The 14,002-nt window shown below is 49.2% G+C and overlaps 1 protein-coding gene across 5 annotated transcripts in view; it reads right to left on the bottom strand.

Annotated features, from left to right (window-relative positions):
- PDE9A (phosphodiesterase 9A) overlaps positions 1–14,002 on the bottom strand; it is an 85,795-nt gene that overhangs the window by 28,337 nt on the left and 43,456 nt on the right. For 3 of the 5 annotated variants that reach the window (XM_014446256.2, XM_023745146.1, XM_023745148.1), the window contains 2 exons: positions 6,160–6,214; positions 4,853–4,923 (listed from right to left, as the gene is read on the bottom strand). In XM_014446256.2, coding sequence (XP_014301742.1) covers positions 4,853–4,923; positions 6,160–6,214 — 126 coding nt within the window. Of the gene's footprint in view, positions 1–4,852; positions 4,924–6,159; positions 6,215–6,323; positions 6,390–6,415; positions 6,455–14,002 lie in introns of those variants that run through there. The other 2 variants (XM_023745149.1, XM_014446257.2) reach the window with 2 other exon arrangements.

The following is a 14,002-nucleotide window of genomic DNA, read 5'->3' as shown; positions in this document are numbered from 1 at the left end:
TGATGTTCTAAGAGGGACCCTGGCTTTGGGGACTCAGCAGGCAGGAGCAGAATGGGACCCGGAGGCAGCTCTGCTCCACGCTGGCCCCTCCCAGAGCTTGTGGAAGCCCGTGTGTGTGTGTGTGTGTGTGTGTGTGTGTGTGTGTGTGTGTGAGAGTGTGTGTGTGTGTGTGTGTATCCCTTCAGCTGCAGAGCTGGTTAAAGCTGTTTAAAGCCATGTGAGCCGTTTCAACACTTCCTCCAAGGACTTTGGTAAAGAATTCACATAAAGCACATTTCCCGACTGACAAGGAGAAAAGCAAGGTTGGTTTCAGCTTCGAGTCTCCTCGATTGTTGGCATGACCCTCGGGGCCGGCTCTCCCTGTGGGTAGGTTTTAGTCCAGGCCCTGGGCACAGGCTGCCCTGCGCCCATCCTCAGGGACCCTGGCACAGGGACCCCCCTGCACAGCGGCCAGTGGCCAGTAAACAAGGAAGGAAGTGAAACCCTTGCGATGCTTCATCGCTGACCAGGAAGTGAGCGAGGACCTGGGTGTCCTGTGTTTACAAAATAATCTCTAAGTGGAGAGGGACCCCAGACTCCTTGAGGAAGGCAAACATTTCACATGAAAAGGGAGAAAAGCTCTTAAAGTGAATTAAGGAAATGGGGAAATTTACATTTGATTCAGAAGAATATGTTTGGAAGGTGAAAAAAAAAAGCAGGAAATTCCATTGAAAACAAGTCAAACAATGTAATGTTGCCTACAGATGGCCGGTGCTGGCTGGCCGCCTGCTCGAGTTCCAGAAGCAGAAAACAGCTCACGATGACCAGAGAAAGTGTGTGTGCACGTGACCATGGTGCGTGGATGGGTGTGTGTCTGTGCATGTTTATACGTGTCTCTGTGTTTACAAGTATGTGCATGCGGGTGGGGGGTTATGCATGTGAGTGCATGTGGGTATGTCTCAGTGTCTTTATATGTGCATGTGTGCATGTGTGCATGTGCGTGTGCGTGTGTGTGTGTGTGTGTGTGTGTGTGTGAGTCTATACCTGGCCTGGGCCCAGTGGAGCGGTGGCAGTCAGTTCCTGGCAGCCTTTCCAGTCCAGCGGCCCAGGCCAGCTTGTCTGGCAGATGGCTGGGTCAGGATTGCCCTTCTGAGTAGCGGGATGACCTTTTCCCCAAGTGATCTGCACGGGAGGTCCAGCTGCAGGACCCCTCTCCTCAAAGGCCTCCCCTTCCCCGTCCTTGGGGTGAGGCACTGCTGTCTCCGGAGGCTCTGTGGAACGCATACCCCCTGGGGATTGGCGCAGGCACAACGTCCCTGCCACTCTGTGCTGGTGCAGAGGCTGCTGGAGGCTGGGAAGGTGGCAGCCAGCAGCACCAGGAGAGGGCCAGTCCAAAGCCAGGTGAAGTTCAAGGAGGTCGAGAGCCCTTCTGAGTCATGGCCACGTTCCTGATGGGAGGCGGGCAGCCAGGAGATGGGGAAGCCGGGGGCTGGTGGGAGCAGAGGCTCCCAAGTGTGGCTGTGGGGGCCCACTGCCAAACCCACAATTCTTAGACCATTTCCCATCTCCCTCCCTACTCCTGAGAGGGTGGCTTCCTCCATCCCGTTCCTGCACCCTGGGTCTTGGTGCTAGAAATTAGCACAGCCAGTAAAAACACCAGTAATTTCGACCTAGGCAGCGAGCCTGAGCTCGGAGGGCGGAGGCGTGATGCCTCTTACAGGCCGTCATGTGAATTTGCAGGGTTTCTGTGGTTTACCCAAGGGCCCTGCAGAGAGATGCCTTCCTGCCAACGAGCAAGCCGGTTCTGGAGAATTCTGGGCCTCAGACAGGCCAGGGAAGAAGGTCCTATGGGCTGCGTCCTTTAATGGTCCTTCATTCACATGGCACTTGAAGGCAAAATAAAAACTCTTCTTGGCCTGATCATCGTCTCAACGGCCAGACGCTGGAAGCCACCCAAGTTGAGGTCAACATAGATCTCTGCAGGGGTTTTCAAAATTCCTTCATGGCCTCTTCGACTTGCCTGTTTGCAAGTGGTGGTGGGCGGTGGGCGCTGGAGCTGGCTTCTGTGTGGGGAGGGGGAGATGGGCGAGGGCAGGAGGAAGTGGGAGGAGCTGGAGGGCAGGAGGCCGAGCAGGCGGCACCGCTGCCCTGGACATTGGCACGCCCGGTGGTGACCGGCTTTCTCCTCCGTCAATGTAGACGGGGACTCAGCAGTGAACGTTCATGTTCTGTGTTCTTTGGCTGAACCCCTTCCCATGTTTGGAAATGCCAAATGCTCACTGCAGTGGCTCACATCCCAACGATGTGCTCACATCCTAAATCCTGGGACATGTGAATGGGACCTTATTTAGAAAAAGGTTCTTGGCAGAGTCCTCCAGGTGAGGTCATCTTGGATTAGGGTGGGTCTTAAATCCAAAGACAGGTGTCTGTGTAAGAGACAGGCAGAGGGGACGTGAGCCACCGAGACACGGGGGAGAGGCCCTGTGAAGATAGTTTGGAGTGATGTGGCCACAAGCCAAGGCTGGCTGGCAGCCACCGGAAGCCAGAAGAGTCCTGGAACAGATTCTTCCTCAGCCTCTAGGAGGAACCGACCCTGAAGACGCCTTGGTTTTGGACTCTGGCCTCCGGAACTGTGGGAGGATTCTCTTTTTGTGGTTTAAGCCTCCCAGTTTGTGGTACTTTGTCACGGCAGCCACAGGAGACCAATGCACGTTGTCTGGCCTCTCTTGCAGCAAGGGTGTGGGCACATGGTCCCCCTCTGTCCAGAATTTGAACCTGTAGCCGGTACTTGGAGAAGCAGCCTGATGTCTGCAGCAGTGCCCATGGGGCAGGTACCATACTTATGCCGTTCTGACACGCAGCTCAGCATCCTCACGGAGTCAGCTATGCTGGGATTCCGGGCACCCTTCTTGCTGCAGAGCCCAGCCCTATTCCTGGGCCCTCCTGGTGACCATGGGAGCTCCCCAAAATCCTTTTATCCTTTTGAAAAAGCCCCTTTTCTCCTGGCTGGTGTGGATCAGTGGTTACAGCGTTGGCCCGAAGACTGCAGGATCTCGGGTTTGATCCTTGGTCAAGGGCATGAACCTGGATTGCAGGTTCAATCCCCGGCCCGGTCAGGGCACGGTGCATGCAGGAGGCAACCAACCGATATGTCTCTCTCACATCAATGTTTCTCTCTCTCCGCCTCCCTCCCTCCCTTCCACTTTCTCTAAAAATATCTTCATATGAGAATTTGAAAGAAAAGAAAGAGAGAACCCCTTTTCTGTTCAACGCAGCCACAACCGGTGGCTGCCGGCAGCCTGCTTCCTAACCTACGTTCTCAGGACCCCCTGTGGGCGCCCGGCCAGGAGTGGAGGAAGGTGACATGTCACAGAAGGGCAGGCAGGCGGCAGGCGGCGAGAGCAGCCCCGCCAGGAGCCTGGTGCTGGTCCCAGGCTTATTTACTTTTCTAATTTGCTGAGCGCATTTGAGCAAATCACTCATCTCTTTGTGGCTCTTCAAAGGGGAAAAATAAAACCGCTCTGAAGCTCCCACGGTGAAAAGGATTTCAAACGTGTCATCGCCCTTGGAGAAGTACGACTGTGCGAATCACGTTTCACGTGACTCAGGCGAATTGGCTTTTACGTGCTCCTCAATTTCCTTTCCCCAAAACACCCAAGCAATTCACGCAAGGTAATGAAAGGTGCCATCCAGCCGAGTCCCGCCAGTATGAATCAGCCAGGCGGTGTCCGGGACGCCGCAACCCGCTGGCTTCAGGTTGGGGTTTGCTTAGTCATCCTCGAGGTGAATAGATAAGGTGCCTTGAATCCCTGCCCTTTGCCTTGACATTGACCTAGAGCCTTCCTTCGTGTTGGGAGTTGGACGGGGCGAGTGGGGCTCCAGCACAGCTCCTTACTCACCGAGGAGGACACACAGACCGCGCGACTTGAGGCTGCTTTCCTCCAGAATTCTAGCCCTGTGGCCACCGGCTCAAGACGGGAACCACCCTCCTTGCTCACCAGCAGGGTTCCTGCTTTCCTTGCGGTGACAGGGATCTGAGAGCTAACGGCAGTGGACACACGCCCCCCAAACTGTGACACCACAGAGTGTGGGTCCGCGTGACCTCCTTTACTTGGAGGAGACCCACAAGGTATTCACAGAAGCTCCTGTCCAGAGAGGCATGCTCCAGGCTTCCTGATCTCACCCTGTGCTCCGCGGGCATGGCAACACGTGACTGTGTACTCGTTACTTTTATTTTTTATTTAATTTTTAAAAATATATTTTATTGATTTTTTTTACAGAAAGGAAGGGAGAGGGATAGAGAGTTAGAAACATCGATCAGCCCTAACCGGTTTGGCTCAGTGGATAGAGCGTCAGCCTGCGGACTCAAGGGTCCCAGGTTCGATTCCAGTCAAGGGCATGTACCTTGGTTGCGGGCACATCCCCAGTAGGGGGTGTGCAGGAGGCAGCTGATCGATGTTTCTCTCTCATTGATGTTTCTAACTCTGTATCCCTCTCCCTTCCTCTCTGTAAAAAATCAATAAAATTATTATTATTTTTTTTAAAAAGAAACATTGATCAGCTGCCTCCTGCACACTCCCCACTGGGGATGTGCCTGCAACCAAGGTACATGCTCTTGACCAGAATGAAGCCTGGGACCCTTCAGTCCGCAGGCCGACGCTCTATCCACTGAGCCAAACCGGTTAGGGCTGTACTTGTTACTTTTAAAACTCGCGGGTTAGTCACTGCTCTAACCTTTGCTAACATAACATTTAGGCATTTCACAGAGAAAAGGCCCCACGCTTCCCTGGACCTCCCTCCCCTGGTTTATGAGGTCAAGTTAAACAGAGGTCAAAGGACACATAAGCGAAAGGAAAACCGAAGCTGCACTCACATTCCACGCGTTTCTCTAGCACTGCCAAGTGATTTGCGACTTCAGCTTTGAGTTCGTTGATTTTAAATGCTCTAGGAATGAAAAAAAAAGCCATAAGCCATACGTTTCTCAGAGTTAAAATGGGCTCAGCAAACAGCTGCTGGATCACGGGCAGGGGGAGGTGTGCGAGTGGGCAGGTGGGGGGGGGGGCACAAAGATGCCAGGAGTTGCTTTTAAGGAAGTAGCACTGTCGGGGGTGCAGGGGAGGAAAGAGAGACGCTCTCAGACTCTCTGGAGGTGTATTTCCCAAGTGGGACCACAGCGGCTTCCTGCCAGTGGGGATGTTTCCTTCCATGCATGGGAGTGCGCCCGTGCCCCGAGGGGCGCTCTGCTCTCAGCTGGATGCCCCCTCTCTCCCGGGCACACACCACTTCAGGGCACTGAGTGCCCTCTCCAGGCTCCAACCCAGTCAATAAGACAATTCTTGGGCTTCAAGAAAGTACCACCCAGCCCAGCCAGAGTGGCTGAGTGGTTGAGCGTGGATCTATGAACCAGAAGGTCACTGGTTCGATTCCTGGTCTGGTCGGGGCACAGGCCCAGGTTTCGGGCTCGATCCCCAGCAGGGGGAATGCAGGAGGCAGCAGATCGATGATTCTCATTATTGATGTTTCTCTCTCTCCCTCTCTGAAATCAATAAAAATATATTAAAAAAAAAAGAGACTACCACCCATATGGCCTCTCCCCATTTGAACTCCCCTGGGTGGTGAGATACCACAGTGACCAGAACGGGAGGACATCCCAGAATGAAACAGTCGGTAATATTTTTATTACTGATTTCAGAAAGGAAGGGAGAAGGAGAGAGAGAGAGAGAAACATCAATGATGAGAAAGAATCATTGATCAGCTGCCTCCTGCACGCCCCCTACTGGGGATCGAGCCCACAACCCGGGCATGTGCCCTTGACCAGAATCAACCCAGGACCCTTCAGTCCACAGGCTGATGCTCTATCCACTGAGCAACCAGCTAGGGCAGAAGGCCCATGTTAAAAATGGTCTCAGTGCTTGTAGCCGGAACTCCGAGTCCCAGTAGAGCCCGTCAAGAAAAATCTCGGCAATACGGGCCCTCATTCTAACAGCGCCCACCTCACACGGTCTGGGTCATAAGGTCTTTGCTGTAAGTGTTTCCTGGACCCCACCCCATGGGCTGAGTACAGAAGTCGCTGCTCTGTGAAGGCAGCTCCTCCAGGCAGGAGTCTGCGGCCGAGCCGGGCTCCCCCCGCCGCCGAGAACACGCACACGGCTCCGGAGGACACGGCTCTGAAGTCTGTACCTTGAGAACTGCTCTGCCACCTGGGTCAGCACGCTCTGGATTAACTCTTCTTTCTCTGCAGAGCGAAAAAGAAAGACAGATGGAAAAAGGAAAGGGGTGCGGGCCTGACACACCTGCTCTGGGCACCTGGCACCGATGCCGCGGCGAGGAGCTGTCCGCCTTACCTGGATGGAAGGTTTGACACCCGTTAGCACCCCAGGACCTCTCTGTCCACCTCCAAATGCTCTTTCCCCCTGGACTGCTCCAGGCTACTAACCTGCCTTTTAATGCCTCTCAGCAGAGGGGCCCTCCCATCCCAGGAACCGGCTATAAAAGCAGGCGGGACTGGGTCTCTGACTAGGGGATGTTTTCACAGAGTTCCCTGGTTCATTTTTATGAGGGCAATTACCATGACAGAGCGGGTTCAAGGCATATTTCAAGTGCAAAACACGGTGTTCTCTTCTGGGGCAGGTCCCGAGAGCGGAAGCAGGCGAAACCTGTCCCTTTGTTGCCTGGCACGCAAAACAGGCTGGGCGGCTGGATTACAAGGCCCAGGCCCAGGCTGAACTTGACCTGCCTGGTTTCCTGTTTCCTGCCTGGCCCATGCTGGGTACCTCGCGGGAAGGTGTAGATGCCCACAGACCTGTCTCTCCCAGCAGTCTATGCTCGTGGACGGGGAGCGATCGCTTCTTGGCTGCAGCTGCCCATCAGTTCACGCCCCTAAACACTGAGAGCCTACGCAAGGCTTAGTGAGACTCTGCGCCTAACCCTTCACTAAAATCAAAAGAATCCTGCCAAGCAAACAAAAAATCCCAATAATCGCCCGGCTGGCATGGCTCAGTGGTTGAGCTCCAACCTATGAACCAGGAGGTCACGGTTTGATTCCTAGTCAGGGCACATGCCGGGGTTGCGGGCTTGATCCCCGGTAGGGGGCGTGCAGGAGGCAGCCGATCCATGATTCTCTCTCATCATGGATGTTTCTCTCTGCCTCTCCCTCTCCCTTCTTCTCTAAAAAAACCTAAAAAACATCCCAATAATCCAATTGGGCAATGGGGTTCCGAAGCTGGAAATGCTCAGATGCTCTGACCTAGTGTCTCCATTTCTAGGAAATACTCATGTCTGTGCACAGAGCTGGCCGCCAGTGCTATTTCACATGGTGAAAGCTGTAACCGCCTGTATGTCTATCAAATACTCATGTCTGTGCACAGAGCTGGCTGCCAGTGCTATTTCACATGGTGAAAGCTGTAACCGCCTATATGTCTATCGAATGGACATTAAATAAATGATGACACATCCATACTCTGGGATCCTATTCTGTTATTAGAAATAATATCTTGGAAAATGTTCATGTCTATTGTTAAAGCAAAAAAAAAAAGGATTGTAAAACAGTATGATCCCATATTTGGAGACATTGGGAGGATACAGTTTGAAATAATAATGATAGTTATTTTTTGGTTGTAAGACTTTATGTAAATTTTATTTTCTTATTTTTGCTTCTCTGTATCTTATACATTTAGGTAATATGCATGTTTATTTCATTTAAAAAATTAAAAAAACTAATCAATCTAAATTAACCTAATGAAAGGGTAGACCAAGAGACCAAAGGTTCCCTCTGGTGTAAGTATTCTATGTCTTGATGCGAAGAAGAAAAATGACGTTTTGTTATGTTTCTGGAAACTATAAGAGTGAAAATGTCAACCAGGAAACTTTCATAGAGCTGTGTGTTGAGCTGCTGCCCGATCCAAGGCCCTACACTTCTGGGGGGCTCACACCCACCAGGGGACAAAATTGGCGGCTCCATCGATGGGAACCACCAGTGCGAAGGCTTCACAGGCCTCCTTGGTGAATCAGCAGGACTGCCGATCACTTATCCTGAAATCTTTGGCAAAAGTAATATATCACTCACATAACCTCCAAGAGTTAATGATCTCAAAGTCTTGAGATAAATTTAGAAGGCCATCAAACAATTGACATTTATAGACGGCTCCACCTAACAGTAGTGGGACATGCGTTCTTTTCAGGTGCCTACCAAGATAGACCACATCCTGGACCGTAAGGAAAACCTCAACAAACGTAAAAGAACGAACACCACAGAGCGTATGTTCTCTGGCCACAAGAGAATCAAGCTAGAAACCAGGAACAGAAATATAGCGGGGAAGCCTCTAAACACTTGGAAACCAAACAGCACACATCTAAGCAACCCATGGACCAAAGAGGAAGTCTCTGGAGAAATTTAAAAAGGCATCAAACCAAATGAAAATGAAAATACAGCACAGCGAAAGGTAGCTGTGAGACATAGCGAGGGCAATGCGGAGAGGACATTTATAGCACCCAATGCTTACATTAGAAGAGAGGAAAAGTCTCCAAAAAAAGCAAAGCAAAATAAATCCACAACAATAGCAGAAGGAAGGAAGGAAATAATAAAGAGCAGAAATCGATTAGATGGAAACCGGAAAAACAGTGTAGAACATCAATGAACGGAAGAGCTGGTTATTTAAAAATATCAGTAAACTGACCAACTTTGAGGAAGACGGACAGAGACACACAGAGAAGACATAGATCACCAAAATCAGAACAAGAAAGGAAAGATCACTCCAGACCCTCCAGGCATCAGAAGGATTAGGAGGGAACACTACAAACAACTTCATATGCACACATTTGACACCTCAGGTGGCAATGGACCAATTCCTAGAAAAGCATGAACCACCACACTCATCCAACATGAAACAGGTAATCTGAACAGCCAGTCACTATTGAGGAATTTAAATTTCTAATTGAAACCGAGAATTTCACCAAACATTTGAAGAAGAATTAAGACAAATCTAAACAACTTCTTCCAGAAAACAGAAAAGGAGGGAACTCTTCCAGAAAACAGAAAAGGAGGGAACACGTCCGGATTCATTTTATGAAGCTAGTATTAACTTGATACCAAATCCAGACAAAGACAACCAAAAAAGATAATACAGACCAATATCCTTCATGAATACCAATGTAAAAGCCCTTTAACTAGCAAATAGAATTCAGCAATATATAAAAACAATTATACATCGAGATCAAGCAGAGTTTATTTCAGGGATGCAAGCCTGGTTTAATATTTTAAAAAATCAATGTAATCAACTATATTAACAGGCTAAAGAAGAAAAAATTATACGATCCTATCAATTCATAAAAAGCACTTGAAGAAATTCAACATCTGTTCATGATAAAACCCTCAGGAAAACAGAAAAAGAGGGGAACTTCTTCAAGTTGATAAAAAAAATCTGCAAGAAACCTATAGCTAACACCATACTTAATGGCGAAAGACCGAATGCTTTTTCCTGAGGTTGTGACAAAGCAAGGATGTCTCTCACTGCTCTCGCTCAGCACAGTGCTGGCAGTGCCAGCTGGCGCAACAAGGCAAGACAAGGAAGTAAAAGGCATGCATATCAGAGAGGAAGAAATATAACCGTCCCTGTTTGCTGATGACATAATTGTCTACATAGAAAATTCCACGGGATCTATAAAAAACCCTCTTAGGACTAACAAGTGAGTTCAGCAAGGTCACAGGATACAAGATATACACACGCAATCAGTTGTATTTACATATATGACCAATGACCACATACACACTGAAATGAAACCACAAGGCCACTTACGAACACTTCAAGAACCTTAGGTGCAAGTATAACAAAGCATATGCAGAAGATGTATGCTGGAAACCACAAAATATCCAGGAAAGAAATCACAGAAGATATAAATAAATGAGACCTACCTGGAAGCTTCAACATAGTAAAGATGTCAATTCTCCCCAAATTGACAGACAGGTTTAACACAATTTCTATCAAAACCTCAGCAGGATTTTATTTTTGTAGAAATAGACAAGATTTTCTAACATTTATATGGAAATAAAAAGGAACTAGAATAGCTAAAACAATTTAGAAAAAGGAGATAAAACGAGAGGAATTGCCAATCTAATTTTAGGACCTAATATACAGCTACAATAATCAAGACGGTGTAATACGTATTGGGAAAGATACTGAGGGACAGGCACAGAGGTCAATGGAGCAGAACAGATAACCCAGAATCATATCCACACAAATATGCACAATTGATTTTGATGGGTGTCACAATGGAAGGGACTTGGGTGTGGCTCTAAGAGGGGAGTGTGAGGGACCCTGTGGGTTGGGACATACTGTGTCTGGACTGTGTCAATGTCAACAGCTCGATTGTGGTATCTCACTGTAGCTTGCAAAGATGTGATCATTGTGGGAAAACAGTAAAGGTTACATGGGCTGTGTTCGTATTTTTTCTTACTGTGTGCATCTTTAATTATGCTAAAACGAGAGGCCTGGGGCACGAATTCATGCACCAGTAGGGTCCCTTGGCCTGGCCTGCGGGATCAGGCTGAAACTGGCTCTTTGACATCCCTCGAGGAGTCCCAGATTTCGAGAGTGTGCAGGCCAGGCTGAAGGACCCCACTAGTATATGATCAGGGCCGGGGAGAGACGCCGGAGGTTGGCCAGCTGGGGAGGGACCGTTGAAGTGCTCCAGGGCGTGTCCAGCCCTTCTCGCTCAGTCCCTATCGGCTGGACCCCAGCAGCTAGCTAACCTACCGGTCAGAGCATCTGCCCCCTGGTGGTCAGTGCACGTCATAGCGACTAGTCGACCGGTTGACTGTCCCGTGATGGTCAGTGCACATCATAGCGAGCGGTTGAGCAGCTTTAGCATATCATTAGCATATTACGCTTTGACTGGTTGAACAGCCAACAAGATGACCGGACACTTAGCATATTAGGCTTTTATTATATAGGATAAAAAGTTTAATGGAGGAAAGAGTCTTTTCAACAGGCGGTGCTGAAGCAATTGAACACTCACCGGCAGAAAAATGAGCCTCGATCTAACCCTCAACACAGTTTATCTAAAAATTAATGCAAAATGGACCACAGATAAAAAATATAAAACTTGAACATTTTAGAAAAAAAATAGGAGAAAATCTTCAGGATCTTGGGCTATGCAGGGAATTCTTAGATTCAACACCAAAACCACAGTCCATACAAGGAAAAATGGATAAACTGGATTTCATCATCATAGAAACTTTTGTTCTGAGAAAGATCATGTTAAGACGGTGAAGACACAAGCTCCAGTCTCAGAGAAAATATTTGCAAACCACACATCTGACAAAGACTTGAATTTAGGTTATGAACATAACTATCAAAACTCAGCAGTAAAAACCAAAGGACCCGATTTGAAAACGGGCAAGAGACACTGGCAGACACTTCACTGCAGAGCATATACGGACGGAGAATAAGGACAGGAAAGGATACTGAGCGTCTTTAACCACCAGGAAATGCGAACCCAAACCACAGAGAGATTCACTGCGCATTTATCAAAAAGGCTAAAATAAAAAACAGTGACAACCCCAAATGCTGGTGGAGACGTGGATCACACACATTGCTGGCGGGAATGTAAATGGTACAGCCGCTCTGGGAGATGGTTTGGCAGCTTCTTAAAAATTCTAAAGTTGCAACTCCCGTATGACTTAGCAATTGGACCCCAAAGCAGAGAAATGAAATTTTATATTCACACAAAGGCCCGCACATGATGTTCCCAACAGCCTTATTTGTAATAGCCCCGAGACTGGGGACAACCCACAGGCCCTTCAGTGGGAGAACAGATAAACAGACTGTAGTCCACCCTGAAACACAACTCAGCAATAAAACGGACTGAACGATCGCGACACACAACCACCTGCACGAATTTCCAGAGAATGCTGCTGAGCGAAGGAAGCCAGTGGCAAAGTTACCTCCTGAATGACTGCATTCCCAGAACACTCTGGAAACGACAAGATGATAGAAATCGAGAACACATCGGGGATTGCCAGGGGATAAGGAGCTGGTGGGGAATGGAAGGAGCTTGGTGTGGCCGTAAGAGGGTGGCGTGAGGGACTGTGGGGTGGAGCATTCCGTGTCTGGCCTGCATCGGTGTCAGCCCGGCTGTGGTATCTCACTGTAGCTTGCAAAGATGTGACCCTGGTGGAAAAACGAGTAAAGGCTACATGGGCTCTGTCTGCAATTTTTTTTTTTTTTACAACTGTGTGAATCTTGAATTATTTTAACATAAAAAGTTTAATAAAACATTTTATAGAGAGAATGGAAGAAAAGAGTTAAGGAGGGATTTTCCTTTGGACTTTTGCGGTGTGATCCTTTGAGCATTGTGGGATTTTCATGCCTAAATGTAATTTCCAGCCCCAGGCCCCCCAAATTCCATACCCTGAGCCCAGATCAGGAAACGAGGCCTCCCTCCCACCTGGCTCATTGCAATTCCTGCAGCCGCCACCGCTTCCTCCCAGTGGATTCCAGCACTTACAAACAAACAAACTGTGATTTAATTTGTGTAAAGGACTCTGGACAGGACCCGCAGTGAGCGCTGCTTGTATGAGCTCTTGTTATTGTTGTTGTTATGACATCACTGAGTGTGCTGTCAGCCACAGGTGTTATCATGATAGCATTGGGGGTTCCCGACAGCCACAGGCATTACATCACTAGGGGTCACTGACAGCCCTTTCTTGCCTCCAGTGACTTCCCTGGTGAGTTCCTGTTCCCTGGGGGTGACAGGCTGAGTCCGGGGGCACCACCTCCAGAACCCTGCCTGCAATGTCTGGAATGTGCCCCTGGAGCCCTGAGAGCCCCACACGCCTGGACTTAGGGGCGACAGCAGTTTTCAATCACAAAGGTTAGTTATTCCCAATCATTGAGGCCAAACCACACTCCATCAGAAAAAAAACCCGACAGTATGTAGGACTCCCCGCCCCCTCTCTCTCCGCTGCTGCTGCATGGCATACATTTAAAAATGAATGCCCATTCAAGTAATGTTGCTTTGAGAATTTCTCAACAGCTTTAAGGATAACCAGCAATTCGGGGTGCACATGACTGGGTCTGTGGGGGTTCCTCTGGACCTGGACTTTTTGAGGAAATCGGGAGAATGGAAATGAGATTCTGAGAGACGGGAGAGCAGCACGGACTACGGGTGATGCGTACAGATGGAACCCAACTCAGCAAGAAAAAGGACTGAACTATCGCTACACTCAACCACCAGGATGAGTTGCAATTAAAATCCTGCAATGCTCAAAGGATCACGTGCCACTTGCATGTTCTCCGGAGGAAACTGCTCCTCGAGCACAGCTGGCCTATTATCTAGAGCAGTGGTTCTCAACCTTGGCTGCACATTAGAATCACCTGGGAATCTTTTTAAAATCCTGATTTCTGGGCCTCATCCTCCGGAAATTCTGTTTCTTTGTTACTAATGTTGTGGCCCCACCCCATAACAAAGAAACAGAATTTCCGGAGGATGAGGCCCAGAAATCAGGATTTTAAAAAGATTCCCAGGTGATTCTAATGTGCAGCCAAGGTTGAGAACCACTGATCTAGAGTGTCCTGGTGCCTGGGCCTACAGCAGCTGCAAGGGCACTGCTGCAAGCTCACTGTGATAGGCTCCTCAGCACCGATGGCTTTAAAGGCAAAACATTCGGACCATCAAAGGGTAGAGGTTTCCGTAGGTTCATCATCGGCCTCTTCAAGTCTGGGCTGCTGTTTACCTGGTCACACCTGGACTGACCTACATTAGATGCTGGGCGCTTGTCTGGCTGGCTACCCAGGTGACAGGCACCGATGGGGAAATCCTGGGGCTGGTGGAGCATCTCCTGTGAGACAAGACTCCCATTTAGGTCCAGGGCCATCGTAGAGGCTGGCCGAGGCTGGGTCCAGTTTTTAGGGTGCTGCCCAAACAGCCCAGCTTCCGGCCATGAATCTGCACTCAGTGGCCTCATGACCTGACCCTTGGAACAGACCCAAGGGGACTGGACTACCTAACCCCGGGAGAGGACTGT

The sequence above is a fragment of the Myotis lucifugus genome, unplaced genomic scaffold (genome assembly GCF_000147115.1).
Source record: "Myotis lucifugus unplaced genomic scaffold, Myoluc2.0 scaffold_520, whole genome shotgun sequence".
Taxonomy (NCBI): domain Eukaryota; kingdom Metazoa; phylum Chordata; class Mammalia; order Chiroptera; family Vespertilionidae; genus Myotis; species Myotis lucifugus.
Note: the sequence above shows the minus strand (reverse complement) of the source record. Positions and strands in the feature narration are given on the sequence as shown.